Source organism: Narcine bancroftii, chromosome 3 (assembly GCF_036971445.1).
Source record: "Narcine bancroftii isolate sNarBan1 chromosome 3, sNarBan1.hap1, whole genome shotgun sequence".
Lineage (NCBI taxonomy): Eukaryota > Metazoa > Chordata > Chondrichthyes > Torpediniformes > Narcinidae > Narcine > Narcine bancroftii.
In genome coordinates, this window is record NC_091471.1 from 240636864 (window position 1) to 240650776 (window position 13913).

Here is a 13913-nt window from a genome sequence, read left to right on the forward strand (position 1 = left end):
GGGCTCATGGGCCTGCTACCGTGCTGAATGTCTACATTTAAATTTTAAATGCAAGCTTAAAGAATGGAACCAATGGAAAGGAGATGGAGCAAAGGAGCAGAGTTCAAACGTTGTTGGTCGAAGGTCAGGCGTTCAGAGGTGGGACCAGGGATCTGTGGATGTGAGGGAGTTCAGAGAGTTGGCAGGATTCACGAAGACAGCAATGACGGTCCACTTTCTGTAAAAACAAACAGAAAGTGGGGGACAATTTTGACAGTTAAATTTACCGGTGTACAGGGAAAAGCTTAACTAATGTTTTGGGTCAGTAATTTAGTTATTTCTTTACTAGCCACTCTTGCTTTATAGTATTTGACTTTTCTCATTTAAACTCTCCTGTGTTTTGTTCTTTCTCGTGTTCCTTCCTCCACTTGCCCTCCTCTCACATTGTAAAGCATCTTTTTTCTTACTTTTCACAGTTTCAATGAAATTTCACCAGCCTGTTTTTCTCTCATCAGTTCTCTCTCTCTCCCCCTCTCTGTCTGTCTGTCTGTCTTTCCCTCACTCTCACTCATTAACTCTCACTCTCCCACTCTCTCTTTTCTCTCTCTAGATGCTGTCAGACATGATGGTTGTTTCAGGTACTTTTGGATTTTATTTCAAGTTTCCTATGTGCATGCTTAGAATTTGGAAATTAATCTGGAGAAGTTTTAGCTGGGAACAGCAGGACAGATTCCTGAGGTGGTTGAACTCAGGTTGAGGCAGCTCTGTCTGAGAGATGGGCTGCAGTTTATCAAAGCTGCGTAGAACTCCACTGTGGCAGTGCAAGAAGCCCAGGCCAAAGATGGTGAATGGGCAGACGACCAGAAGCTTGAAATTAGAACAGGAAATTCTGCAAATACTCAAAGGTCAGGCAGCATTTGTGGAAAGAGAAACGGAGGTAAGGTTTCAGGCCTGAGACCAGAATTTGAGTTTACTCCTGTGGACTGAATGGAAGACTTTCCAATCTGCTTTCGATCCTCAGTGCAAAACACACAGACGCACAACCAGCATGCAGATACATTATTTGGCAAACTGTTAAAATGTCACCGACAATGCTCTGAATGGAGTGAAAGGCATTTCAGCCATTCTCAACCGAGGATCATACAGCCCCTCCAGGGGACCACAGCACATTTAAAGGGGGGGGGGGGCACAGTCTGAAATCCTTAACAAAGGAAGCCAATGTGTAACGAGGGTAGGAGAGAAGTACACAGGAAACCAACTAAATTTGACTGCTTCACAGGGAAGGGGGCCCATAAACTTTGAGCAGAGTCCTAAGGGGGTCATAGCCAAGAAAAAAGGTTGACAAGATCCTCTTCATCTAGATGCAGCTAATGGAGCTACGGCCTCTCGGTTCCAATGCAATCCTGTCCTCAGGGACTGTCTGTGTGGAATTTGCACGTTCCCCCTGTGACCTCCATGGGTTCCTTCCAGTTCCCTCCCATGTCCAAGGAAGGGTGGGTTGGTAAGGTTAATTTGGTCCTTCAGCAGGGAGAATGCTCACCTCAACCATTAGACACTCTCATATTTATGAAACAATATTTATTGATGTATTTGTATGTATGAATACTGGTCCTGCATATGCATTATTTGTCTCTCTGTGTGTTTTCTCTGGTTGTGTGTCTGCGTGTTTTGCACTGAGGACCGGAGAACACTGTTTCATTGAGTTGTACATGTACAATCGGATGACGATGACTTGACTTGTCTCTGTAAGCTGCCCCAGAGCAGTGGTTCTCAACCTTTTCTTTCCCACTCACATACCACCTTAAGTAATCCCGTACTAACCACAGAGCACCTATGGCATTCAATGGATTTGAAAGGAAACTGGGATATCCAGGGAAAACCCACATTGTCACAGAGAGACACAGAGACAAGGCCAGAGAACAGGATTGACCCCAGGTGCTTGGTGCTGTCTGCTTTCATGAAATAAAGTGTCAGCTTATGGAACGTGATCTTATATCCAACTCCCAACATCATTTATGCCATGAAATATTAAATAGCATTGTTTTGCATTTATATAGTACCTATCATGGGATCCATGTGATTTACATAAGGAAAAAGACCATAGACACAGGAGCAGAAATAGGCTATTCAGCCCATCGAGTCTGCCCTGTCATTCAATCATGAGCTGATCCATTTCCTCACTCATCCCCACTGCCCGGCCTTCTTCCCATAATCTTTGATGCCCAGGCTAATCAAGAACCTGTCAATCTCTGCCTTAAATACACCCAATGGCCTGGCATCCACAACAGCCTGTGGCAACGAATTCCACAGATTCACCACCCTCTGGCTGAAGAAATTCCTACACATCTCTGTTCTAAACGGGCATCTTTCAATCCTGAAGTTGTGTCCTCTTGTCCTAGACTCTCCCACCAAGGGAAACAATCTACTCTGTCCACACCTTTCAACATTCGAAATGTTTCAATGAGATCTCCCCATTGTCCTAAATTCTCAGTACCGGCCAAGAGCTCCTCGTATGATCACCCTTTCATTCCTGAATCATCCTAATGAAACGCCTCTGAATGCTCCCCAACATCAGCACATCTTCTCTTAAATGAGGAACACAAAACTGCTCATGGGTGAAGTCCAAATATAGAAACCAAATTGTTCGCAGTTATCTCCCCAATAAAAAGCAATAAACAAACAGTCACATCATTTATTGCAGATATTTTTTGAGAGGCAAATAATGGAGAGGATAAAGAGAAAACATTCCTTCCCTTCTTGTGATGTCACCGCTCATGTCCACCTTAAACAGTGTCTCCAGCAGGGAGCAGCCCTTCAATATTGCAAGAACACTGCCAGGTTGCTGAAGAGAAATGGATCAGAGGTCTATCCACAGGACCATAAGAGTGGCAGAGTGCAGCATAGGAGGATAGGAGGACCCCCCCGCCTCCCACCCCCCACCCCCCCCACCACAATCGACGTGATCTACCAGGATTGTTGCCTGAAGAGGGAAAAATGCATTGAGGACTCCTTTCACCCCACATATGGCATCTTTCAGGGAAGAGATACAGGAGGATCAGAGCCAGCACCACCAGGCTGAGTAACAGCTTCTTCCCACGGGCAGTGAGAATGGTGAACGACGAAAGGAACTGACCCTCCGAGACACTCATAATCACGAAACAACATTTATTTATTCAGTTGTATAGATGAATACTTGTCTTGCATGTGCATTGTCTGTATGTGTGATATGACTGGTTGTCTGCGTGTTTTGCACCGAGGACCGGAGAATATTTGACTTGATATAAGAATCAAGATTCCTTTATTGTTATGTAATCAAGACAGTGCAATACTACATGGTATTTGCTTTTGTCTGGTGTAAGACAGACAGATTCGCCATCAACAAAAATGGCCAGTTCTTGAATCATTAAGAAGTCTACGGAACAAGTAAACAGGATTAGTATAGATGGGTGCTCAAAAGTCAGTATGCAAATTGTGGGCCAAAGGGCCTTTTGCTATGTTCTATGACTCTGTGAGTCTACTAAGCAGTGGCTCCAAAGCCAACATAACCTGTGGCTTCTGACCCTCTGCTCCCCAGTCCCATCTGAAGCACCTGAGCAGCGGAAATGCTTAAGGTCTTTCTTAACTAGGGTAGAAGATAATTACAATACCAGAGGCCATTGATGAGAGGGAGGAGAGAGAGTGGAGAGGGAACTGAAGGGCGATTTCATAATTCAGAGAAGGGTCCATATCCGAAACAAGCTGCCAAAGGCAACTGCAGAAGCGCATACAATTATCAAAACAAATTTGAACAGATAAATGGATAAAAGGATATGGACCAAGTGCAAGCAAATTGGATCAGACCACAATGCCAATTTGAAACTGAACTAAAAAGATAAAATAAACACAGAAGCCCTACAGCACAATACAGGCCCTTCAGCCCACAAAGTTGTGCCGAACATGTCCCTACCTTAGAAATTACTAGGCTTACAATAGCCCTCTATTTTTCTACCCTCAAAAGTCCCTTAAAGGACCCTAATGTATCCACCTCCACTAATGTTGCCAGCAGCCCAATCCACTCACCCACCACTCTCTGTATTGAAAAAAATTCACCCCTGATATCTCCTCTGTCCCCACTCCCCAGCACCTTTCATCCATGTCCTCTTGTGGCAAACCATTTCAGCCCTGGGAAAAAAGTGTCTAATTATCCACACGATCAATGCCTCTCATCATCTTAAACACCTCTATCGAGTCACCTCTCATCCTCCGCCACTCCAAGGAGAAAAGGCCGAGTTTACTCAACCTGTTTTCATCAGGCCTGCTCCCTAATCTGGGCAACATCCTTGTAAATCTCTTCTGCACCCTTTCTATGGCTTCCACATCCTTCCGGTAGTGAGGTGACCAGAACTACGCACAGTATCCAGGGGATAGAGATGCCACATTACCTCTCAATTCCACAATTAATGAAAGCCAATCAATAATCAATACAAATTAGATGGCAATAAATATTCGCAGGTATCCTAGTGTCACAGGCACTGTGAGTCCCATTGTGCTGTCCAAGGGCAAGATGTCACCCAAGTTGGCCAGTTTAAAACACTCTGGTCGTACAAAATTCTCTGTGCAAACTTAGGAGGGACTTAAAAATTTGAAAACTTTTTTTTTCCCCCAACGAGTTCAGTGCTTGTCAATTTCATAATTTGCCACGCCTTGTGTGACATTAATATTGAGCAAGTGTTTTGCATATAAATCACGTGTGTGAATATTAATCAGAGGCGAGTACAGTCGTGGCTAAACATCTGCTGAAGTAGAGGCAACCTGTTATCGAGAAACTCTTCAGATTGGGTAGGGAGGGAGGGAGGGAGGGAGGTGGGTGAGAGGGAGTGAAGGAGATAAAGAGAGATAGGGGGGGAGTGAGAGAGAGATAGATATAGAGAGAGGGGGGGAGTGAGAGAGGGGGGGGAGTGAGAGAGGGGGGGGAGTGAGAGAGGGGGGGGAGTGAGAGAGGGGGGGGAGTGAGAGAGGGGGGGGAGTGAGAGAGGGGGGGGAGTGAGAGATAGAGAGAGTGAGAGAGAGATAGATAGAGGGAGTGAGTGAGAGAGAGATAGATAGAGGGGGGGAGTGAGTGAGAGAGAGATAGATAGAGGGGGGAGTGAGTGAGAGAGAGATAGATAGAGAGAGAGGGGGGAGTGAGTGAGAGAGAGATAGATAGAGAGAGAGGGGGGGAGTGAGTGAGAGAGAGAGAGAAGGGGGGGGGGGGGAGAGTGAGCGATCAGGGATACTGGGACGGTCCCAGATTGAGATCGTACAGCCCGTCCCGGAATTACCATGGCGCTGACCGAAGCAGTCCTACCCTCCATCAGCTCGTTTGCCAATCCCATCAACTTTCAAGAGAAGCAGGACGAGATCATCAAGGTATGAGAAATGGAGGGAGTCTGGATGTTCCGCCGCTGCCTCCCAGGGAATTGCCACAGGCTTGACCGTGATGGACAGGCGACAGATCAGGCGCGTTCGCCCCTGCCCCCGTCCCCTTCCCCTTGGCAGTGACTCCTATTCCCCCCGCACACGCTGCCCCTGCAGATGAGTCAATGGAGCATTTTGCATGCAGTTTTAGGGTCGGTTCAGGAAGCGTTTCGGTCACGGACGGGACTGCAGCTGGAGTGAGTGCTGAGTTTCAATGTTCCGGGGAGTTGAGATGTGTCTGCACATGAGCGTGTACATTCATGTTTGAGTGTACGATGTAGGTGTGTTGGTCTGACCTGAGTGTGTGGCTTGTGCAGTATGTAACGCATATTCGTGTCGTGTGTGTGGCGTGTTGTTTTGCGTGCATGGCTTGTATTTGTGTGCCTGTGTGTATTGCTATCAGTTTGCAACATTGCTTCTGAACTCCAGAGGGAAGGGCTTCGCTGGGAGTGGAGATTAACCCACGGGGTTCGATGAGAAAGAGATGGGAGATGATGAAATTGCTCTGTACGCAAACCAGAGTGGCTGGTCTTGCTGTAAACAGGTCAGCAGATTGCACGCAGGATTTTGGATTATCCTTGGGTGGGGCAGATGAGAGGAGGGGCCTGTGGGTGATGACATGGTGTGGCAGAGGGCCATCACCACTGAACAGAAAATGTTATCATCACCTGTTGAGGGAAGGTAGAGGGTGGGGGGTGGTGAGGTGGGAGCTGTGTCTGTGTTGGAGAGTTCCACAGCTTTCAACATTTGTCAGCTGCATTCATTGCAACAACACGCGTGCACCAAGATTTATGTGTCAGGGCAGTGGTTCTCAGCCTTTTTCTACCACCTAAAGTAATCCCTTACTAACCACAGAGCACCTAGAAGTGGTTTTCTAACTTTCTTTCCACTCACATCCCACTTTAAGTAATCCCTATGCCATCGGTGCTCCGTGATTAGTAAGGGATTGCTTAAGGTGGGATGTTGGTGGGAAGGGAAGGTTGAGAATCACTGCTCGAGACCCAATTGTCACTGAAATATTTTGTTTGAGAAAAAATGCCATTGGCTCCTTTGGAGCTATGAAACCATGCACATAACGAGTCAATTAGGTACGATTAAAACAGTGGTTTTCAAACTTTTTCTTTCCACCCATGTAGCGCCTTAAGCAATCCCTTACTAATCACAGAACACCTGTGGCATTGGGATTACTTAAGGTGGTACGTATGTGGAAAGAAAAAGTTTGAAAACCACTGACCTAAAGCATGCTGTGCCATAGGTGCTCTGTGTTTAGAAAGGGATTACTTAAACTGGTATGAGTGGGGGGAAAAAAAACACTGACCTCACACATAAATCTTGGTGCAGACGTTGTTGCAATTGCCAATGGGTTAGAAGAACTTCAATTGTTGCTTTTATTGAGTGCGGTCTCTGTCAGAACTATCTCTGGAGTCCATTGATTTCTTAATGGCACAGGGACCGCAGGGGTGTGAGATGGTTTCTCGAACACTTTCGAAGAGGCAGCCAGGATACTGGGGGTCATGCCAGCCAGCTCTCCGATGGAGTGGACATTCTGTGCAGATTGAAACCTCACGGGCAGAGAGATCCTGTTGACTTATCCAGGAGTGCGAGGTGTTTGTTGGGTGCAGGTGAATGTTGTCCTCTGAGCTCAAACCTAATAGCCTGAATGCACCCGAGATTGTCTGATCTCGAAAGCTAAACAGTACTTTGAGGGGAGGCTGCCTGGGAACACCAGGTGCTGTAGGTTTCTGTGAAGGGGCCTGGACAAAGTGGTGACTCTCTGTCTGCCTTATGGCAGATAAAAGTCAAAGAATTTCATGTTTGTTACATTCTTAATGTGATAATGGAACCGTTACTTTTTAACCCCAATACCATGGACTCATCTGAAGGGTGCAAATCTCCTGTGGCTGCCAGTGCACCTGGTGGTCTGTTGGTGCTGAGAAGCCAGTGCCAATCCTCAGAAAGCTCTCCCACATTCACCCATCCCCCCCCCCTTCCAACCAGTCTGGAAGTGGAGGCCCAAAAACATTAGCGTCGAGAATGCAAGGAGTTGCCGTGTGGTGTCTCCTTCGCATTTCAAAACACTTTGTAACCAATTCATATTTCTGGGATGGTTGCCATGGCTGTTGTAAGGAGAGTGGCCTCTGACCTTTGGTACAAGGTGGATCTCCCAGTTACTAGCCATTGGAATTCCCCTCGCTGTTCCCATACCAACGTGCCTGTCCTCAGCCTCATCCATGGCTGGGTGAGGCCACATGCAAATATATTCCTCCTGCTTTTCCAGTTCTGGGTGGCCATTCCCCACCACCTCTGTTTCCATCTCTCCTTTATCTGCTCCCATTCTTGTATTTCTCCCATACCTTCCTCCCAACATCGCGGTCTCCTCACCGCTGGTTCTGTGAGAAACACAGCTCACTGATTAAATAATTTCTAAGAGTCATTAAGTGAAGCGATATAACATTTTATTCAACGTTCTTGCAAGAGCGTGTGTCCTTCAGTATTCATATATACAAATATATAAATGAATATTGTTTCATAAATATGAGAGTGTCTAATAGTTAAGATGAGCAGTTCCTTTGGTTGTTCAGGTAAGTTAATTTGCTGATGGACCAAATTAACCTTACCAACCCACCCTTCCTTGGATATGGGAGGGAACTGGAGCCCCCGGCAAAAACTGGGGGAGCATTCAAACTCCACACAGACGGTTCCTGAGGTCAGGATTGGCCTGGAACTGAGAGGCAATAGCTGTGTAGAGCGTGTCAAAACAACCAGACTTGTTGATCCAAACCAAGGCTTTTATTAACTAAAAGACTGGAGCATATCACATGTAGGTCGACCAGTCCAGAAGGACCTGGTCTGGCTAGGAGCAACCCTTTAAGACCTGCCAGTAGGTGTGGCTACACTCTCAGCCAATCACAGTCATCCTACACTACCATCTGTACATATACACATTGGTGATAGAATCTGTACAATCACAAGCTGCATGGTGGATTTGCCCTGCTTTTGGCTGAGAGATATGCATTTGTCAGGGCACCAGGGAGAGCCCTCAGCAGTTTCCCCTCCCTACGATGTCAGGTTGGGGTAGAGTTAATGTGAAAGATGAATCTTCCCCCCCCCCCCCACCCCAGTGGTTGCATTGAAATGCAACTAAGTTAAAAGTTTGGGACCTAACCCTGGAGAAGTTGGTGGGTGCAACTGCAGAATGAATGTGCTTGAATCTAAATGCTTGGGTTGTTGACCGAACCAGCAAGTTGGTAGGCTAGTTTCAAACAGCATGTGGAGATTACACTCAACAAATCTTTTCAAAAGGTTTGCTTCCTGAAAAAAACAATTGGGGATTATGATGGACGACTTCAAGCTGAACACAAAGACAATTTCAGATTTGCTGTATCACGTAGGAAGTTGGAGAAACATTAAATTAACTTTGATTGAATTTCGCATGTTTAATCGCATCATGATGCTGACATGTGTTAGTTCAAATGCTTTTCCGCTGATTTTCGTTTGTACTTGGCATCTGATGCCTCTTGTGTCAGTGTCCAACAATAGTCGGCCAGCATTGACAGATTCCAGTTGCCCTGATACCAATTTTCTATAACCACAATGTCCCGGTGAAACTTTTCATCGCGTTGGTCACTGACTGCACCAAGATCAGCAGGGAAGACATCTAAGTGCGAATGCAGAAAGTGAATTTTCAATGACATTTTGAACTTCATGGCTTGAAGGATGTTTAAAAATATGACAGTAAATCACAAAATAGATTGTATCTAAAAAGCAGTACATGATAGGAATTTTTTTAAAGTGATTTCTGTGATCAGCAGCCCAAGCTTCATAAAATATACCCAAAGGTGTTCAGCAAACAAAATGTTGGTTGTCCAGTGTTATGTGAGACACAGTTGAGGATGGAGAAAGGAGGAACCAAAAGAATGGACCAGTGACCACGTTCCAGGAAATACCAAAAGGAGTTGAACTGGGGGTATTTTGCATTCATTAAATTGAGCAATGAGTTTAGAGTCTGCAGCAAGAGTGGAGGGGATGGAATAGGGTAGATTTCCTCTCACCGCTGGTACCAACCAACCCGCTCTGAATCCCGATCTGCCAATGGTGTCTCCTGCCTATTGAACCTCCTACAATACTAGAACCTGGCCTCTTGGATGTCTCAAATGTTTTTATTGTGCTGCCATTGTGCTTTTCAGATTTCAGATTGATTGTCAGGGTACATGCATGACATCACATACAACCCTGAGATTCTTTCTCCTACGGGCCCTGCAGAATTACCACTAGCAAAGACAAACTGTACACAGCATAAAACATGTAAACAAATAAAAGAACTGTAAACTGATAATGAATGTAAACAAACTGACTGTGCAATGCAGGGAGAAAATCCATAAAGTAAACAAGTAAGAGTCCTGATTGAATCTGTTGTTGAGTCAGATGGTGGAGGGGAAGCAGCTGTTCCTTGTGGCACCAATACTTCTTTGCTGATGGCGGCAGCGAGAACAGAGTGTGTGCTGGGTGGTGAGAGTCTTTGAAGATTGCTGCTGCTCTCCGACAGCAGCGTTCCCTGTAGATGTACTCACTGGTGGGAAGGGTTTTGCCTGTGATGAATGGCTTTAAATTTTGCAGGGCTTTATTCTCAGGGGTATTGGTGTCCCCATATCAGACCATGATGCAGCTGGTCAACACACTTTCCACCAGACCCCTAGAAATTTGCCAAGGTTTCTGGTATCATACGAAACCTTTGCAAACTCCTGAGGAAGTAGAGATGCTGCCGTGCTTTCTTCATGATGCCATTGGTGTGTTGGGTCCAGGAAAGATCCTCCCAGATAGTGACTCCCAAGAATTTAAATTTGCTCAACCTTTCCACCTCTAATTTCCCAATGGTCACTGTGTTGTACACCTTTGGCTTTTCTTTCCTGAAGTCAACAATCAGCTCCTTGATTTTGGTGACATTGAGTGCAAGGTTGTTGTTGTTGGTGCACCATTCAGCCAAGTTTCCAATCTCTATCCTGTCTGCCCAAATACCCAAAATCCAAGCTCTAAAGCTCTATCCCATTTTCTCTGCTTCATCAGCTCATTCAAACCTGCCTCTTTAAATAACATTGGGGTGGCTCAGTCAGTGAAGCGGTTAGTGCAATGCCAGCGATCGGAACCAGGATCCAAATTCTGCGCTATCAGAGACTCGGGTTTCATCCCACTGTTCAAATTGGGCAGCAAGGGCTTGTGGGCCGAAATGGCCTGTTAACCGTGTTGTATGTCTAAATTTTTATGAAAAAACCTTTGTGGTTACCAATGCCTTCTTTGTGCACTGGCCTCGAATTTTATTTCATAATGTTGTTATCGTGTTCCTTGTTACATTTTCCCAGTCAAACTGCTGCATGAATGTTTATTGTTATTGTTTGGTTTACTAGTAGTAATAAAAAATGTTATTAAACTGCAAATGCATGAAGTGCACAGTTGGGCCGACAACAAATATAAAATGTCTTGACCAGGCAAAATCAATCAGACATTTTCCATCAGTCAGGGTCTGAAATGTAAATGAATCGTCTATACGTTTCTGTATTTTCTCAGTAAAATTTGATGTCGTGTTAAACTCTGGAACTTTTTCTTTCAAAAATTTGAGATGTTGGATAACTTTTAACTCGGGATCAATTTCACATAACCTGTAAAAGAATTTTAAAAAAATTTTAACAGGTGACAGTTAACATTTTTTGCCTCGGCAAAATGTAACTATGAAAAGATTTATATTTAACTAATGCTTAAAAACTTTCAGATACCGTTATCAGACTCTTGAATTGAACCTCACACCAGTGAATGAAGGTTGCCTTTGCTCCACCCCAACTGATCTTTACCTGTAACTCTGTATTCTATACTCTTGTTCGAGGAATGAGCTGACTAGCTGGGCTGCTCACAAATCAAAGTTCCTCACTGAAACTTTGACATGTAGTCGTATGTCAATAAACTTGAAACTTCAACTTGAGATACCAGAGACCAGCTGAGTTCCTCCAGCATTTCTAGGTGTTATTACTACATTCACGATGTCTGCAGACTTCTGTGTTTCATACCAGAAAGAGAATTCCCTTTTGAAACCTCCTTGCCTTGCTGAGTTGTTTTTCTTTTGAGATGTGTCTTGGAATCCACCTTTTGACATGATGTTTCATCACCTTGTCTAATATGTAGCTGGGTATCAGGTTTTGCTTGATATCTATTCTGTGAGGACTTTAGAACAAAACTTATTGCTGAAATGCAAAATGAAATTTGATGCCCAATTCGAAACATTTTGTCACAGGGTTGTTACTTGAGCAGTTCTGAAAGTGGAGAACAAATTAAGGAAGAAGCTAGATATAGAACAACCAAGAACAAAACATCGACTGCAGGCAAAGATTGAGCTCCTGTGACCTGCGCCCATTCGGGGCCCTGAACACTCCATCCAAGTGAAGCAACATTTCACTTGTGGATCTGTATCGGGTGCTCCTGTTGTAGACTCCTTGACATTGGAGAGATGAGGCACAGACTGGGGGGTCGCTTTTGAGCACCTCGGCTCAGTCCGCCACAATAGCGTGGATCTCCCAGAAGCCACCCGTCTTAATTCTCCATCCCATTCCTTTGCTGACATGCCTGTCCGTGGTCTCATGCACTGCCAGACTGAGACCATCTGCAAATTGGAGGAACCACACCCTCCCAACAGGATGGCATTAACGTTGACTTCTCGGGCTTTTGTTAAACCCTCCCGCCTCGCCCACTTCTCCCCAGCACTGTCTCTCCCCTTTTTCCCTTTTGTCTCCTTTCACACAGACAAAATCAATTTTCACCTCTCCCCCATATCCTATCCAATTAACTCCTTTTGTTGGCCTGGACATTCCCCCAGCCAGCACTGTCGCTTTTCTGAGATCTCCTGTTTTTTTGGCTTATTCTTTGCCGACATTTCAGGCCTGAGCCCTTCTTCGGGAATAAGCAATCTATCTATTTCCTATGGATGCTGCAAGACTGGCTGTTCCTCCAGCATTTCGGCGTTTTCTTTGCTCAGGTATCAGCACGCTGACACATTTCTCATTTATTTCGCTGTAGCTCGCCCTTGCATTGCAATAATGATGTGTTTCGAAAGATGACAGTACAAGCAATGTGTGCTCTTGATCACATTTCCCCAATACTTTGTTGTGTTGTGGCTTGTAGCGAGGCATCTGCAGTCTCAGAGGCTAATTGCTATAGGGTGGGGAGTGCAAGAGAAACCAGGGGAAAAAAAAACAATGACATTTCCTTTTTACTGATTTAGAAATGTAAAACTTCCTCTCATTTACAAACCCAGGAGAAGGAGTCACTATCGAGACACTTGTTCTCATGGGTGGACCTTGTACCTTGAGGAAGAGCTTTTGCCCAGTGCCCTGATTGGTTTTAAACTTCAATTGATAGCACGTGGACTGAGTTGTCAGAGGTTGGCGCAAAGCTGTTACAGCACCAGCAGTTGGGTACTGGGGTTCGAATCCCACGCTGTCTGTTTGTACGTTCACCCTGTGTCTGCGTGGGTTTTCCCTGAGGGCTCTGGTTTCCTCCCACCGTTCAAAAAATACCGGGGGTTGTAGGTTAATTGGGTGTAATTGGGCCGAAATGTCCTGTTATCGTGCTGTATTACGGCATTTAAAGGACATTTGGACAAGATCAGATGATTTAAATGACAAGTGATTTAGATTGCAGCATTGCTGCCAGGCAGAAGGTCTTGGGAAGGCTTGTTCATGAATCACAAAAGGTTGGTTTGCAAGGGCAGCAGGGTAACAAGAAAGCAAATTGAATGTTGGCCTTCATTGCTGGAGAGATTGAGTTTAGGAGCAGGGAGGTTCTGCTGCCATTGTACAAGGTACTGGTGAAGCCACATCTGGAGAACTGTGTACAGTTCGGGCCTCCTTACTGGAGGAAGATGTACTGGCTTTGGAGGTGGTGTGGAGGAGGTTCACCAGGTTGATTCTAGAGATGAGGGGATTGACCTATGAGGAGAGATTGAGTCGTCTGGGACTGTACTCGCTGGAATTTAGAAGAGTGAGAGGGGATCTTCTAGAAACATCTAAAGTGATGAAAGTTATAAGCTATAGAGGGTTGTTTCTAATTGGTGGGAGAGACGAGAACTGGGGTCATAGATTCAGGATAGTAGATTTGGAGAGACATGGGCTAAATGCCAATGGGTCCAGCTCAGGTGGACGACTTGGTCAGCCTGGTGAAGTGGCCATTTCCCAGCTCTTTGACTCTGTGCGTCAGGTCAATAGGTGAAGGATTTCTTGCAGTAAACTGCAAAAGGATTTCATAGCTTGTGATTGTGCCAGGCGTGCTTCCTTTCACTGCTCCCTTAGGTGGGCTGGGTCCAGCAGTGACGAGACACAGCCATGCTGTTATATCAATGTGCCAGATCATTCAAGATCATTAAGCTTAGATCTTAGCCAATGCCCCCAAGCTATCCCTTCCTTTCTTTTCCTTCACGTGATCATGGCTCCTCCAATCATATGAACATGGATGAGGTT

The 13913-nt window shown here is 45.3% G+C and overlaps 1 protein-coding gene across 2 annotated transcripts in view; it reads left to right on the forward strand.

The window, feature by feature from the left end:
* Positions 1-5197: 5197 nt before the first annotated feature.
* LOC138758402 (Krueppel-like factor 1) overlaps positions 5198-13913 on the forward strand; it is a 56055-nt gene continuing 47339 nt past the window's right edge. The window contains exon 1 of one of the 2 annotated variants that reach the window (XM_069927260.1): positions 5198-5367. In XM_069927260.1, coding sequence (XP_069783361.1) covers positions 5281-5367 — 87 coding nt within the window. In that variant the 5' untranslated portion in view covers positions 5198-5280. The remainder of the gene's footprint in view (positions 5368-13913) is intronic. The other variant, XM_069927262.1, reaches the window with a different exon arrangement.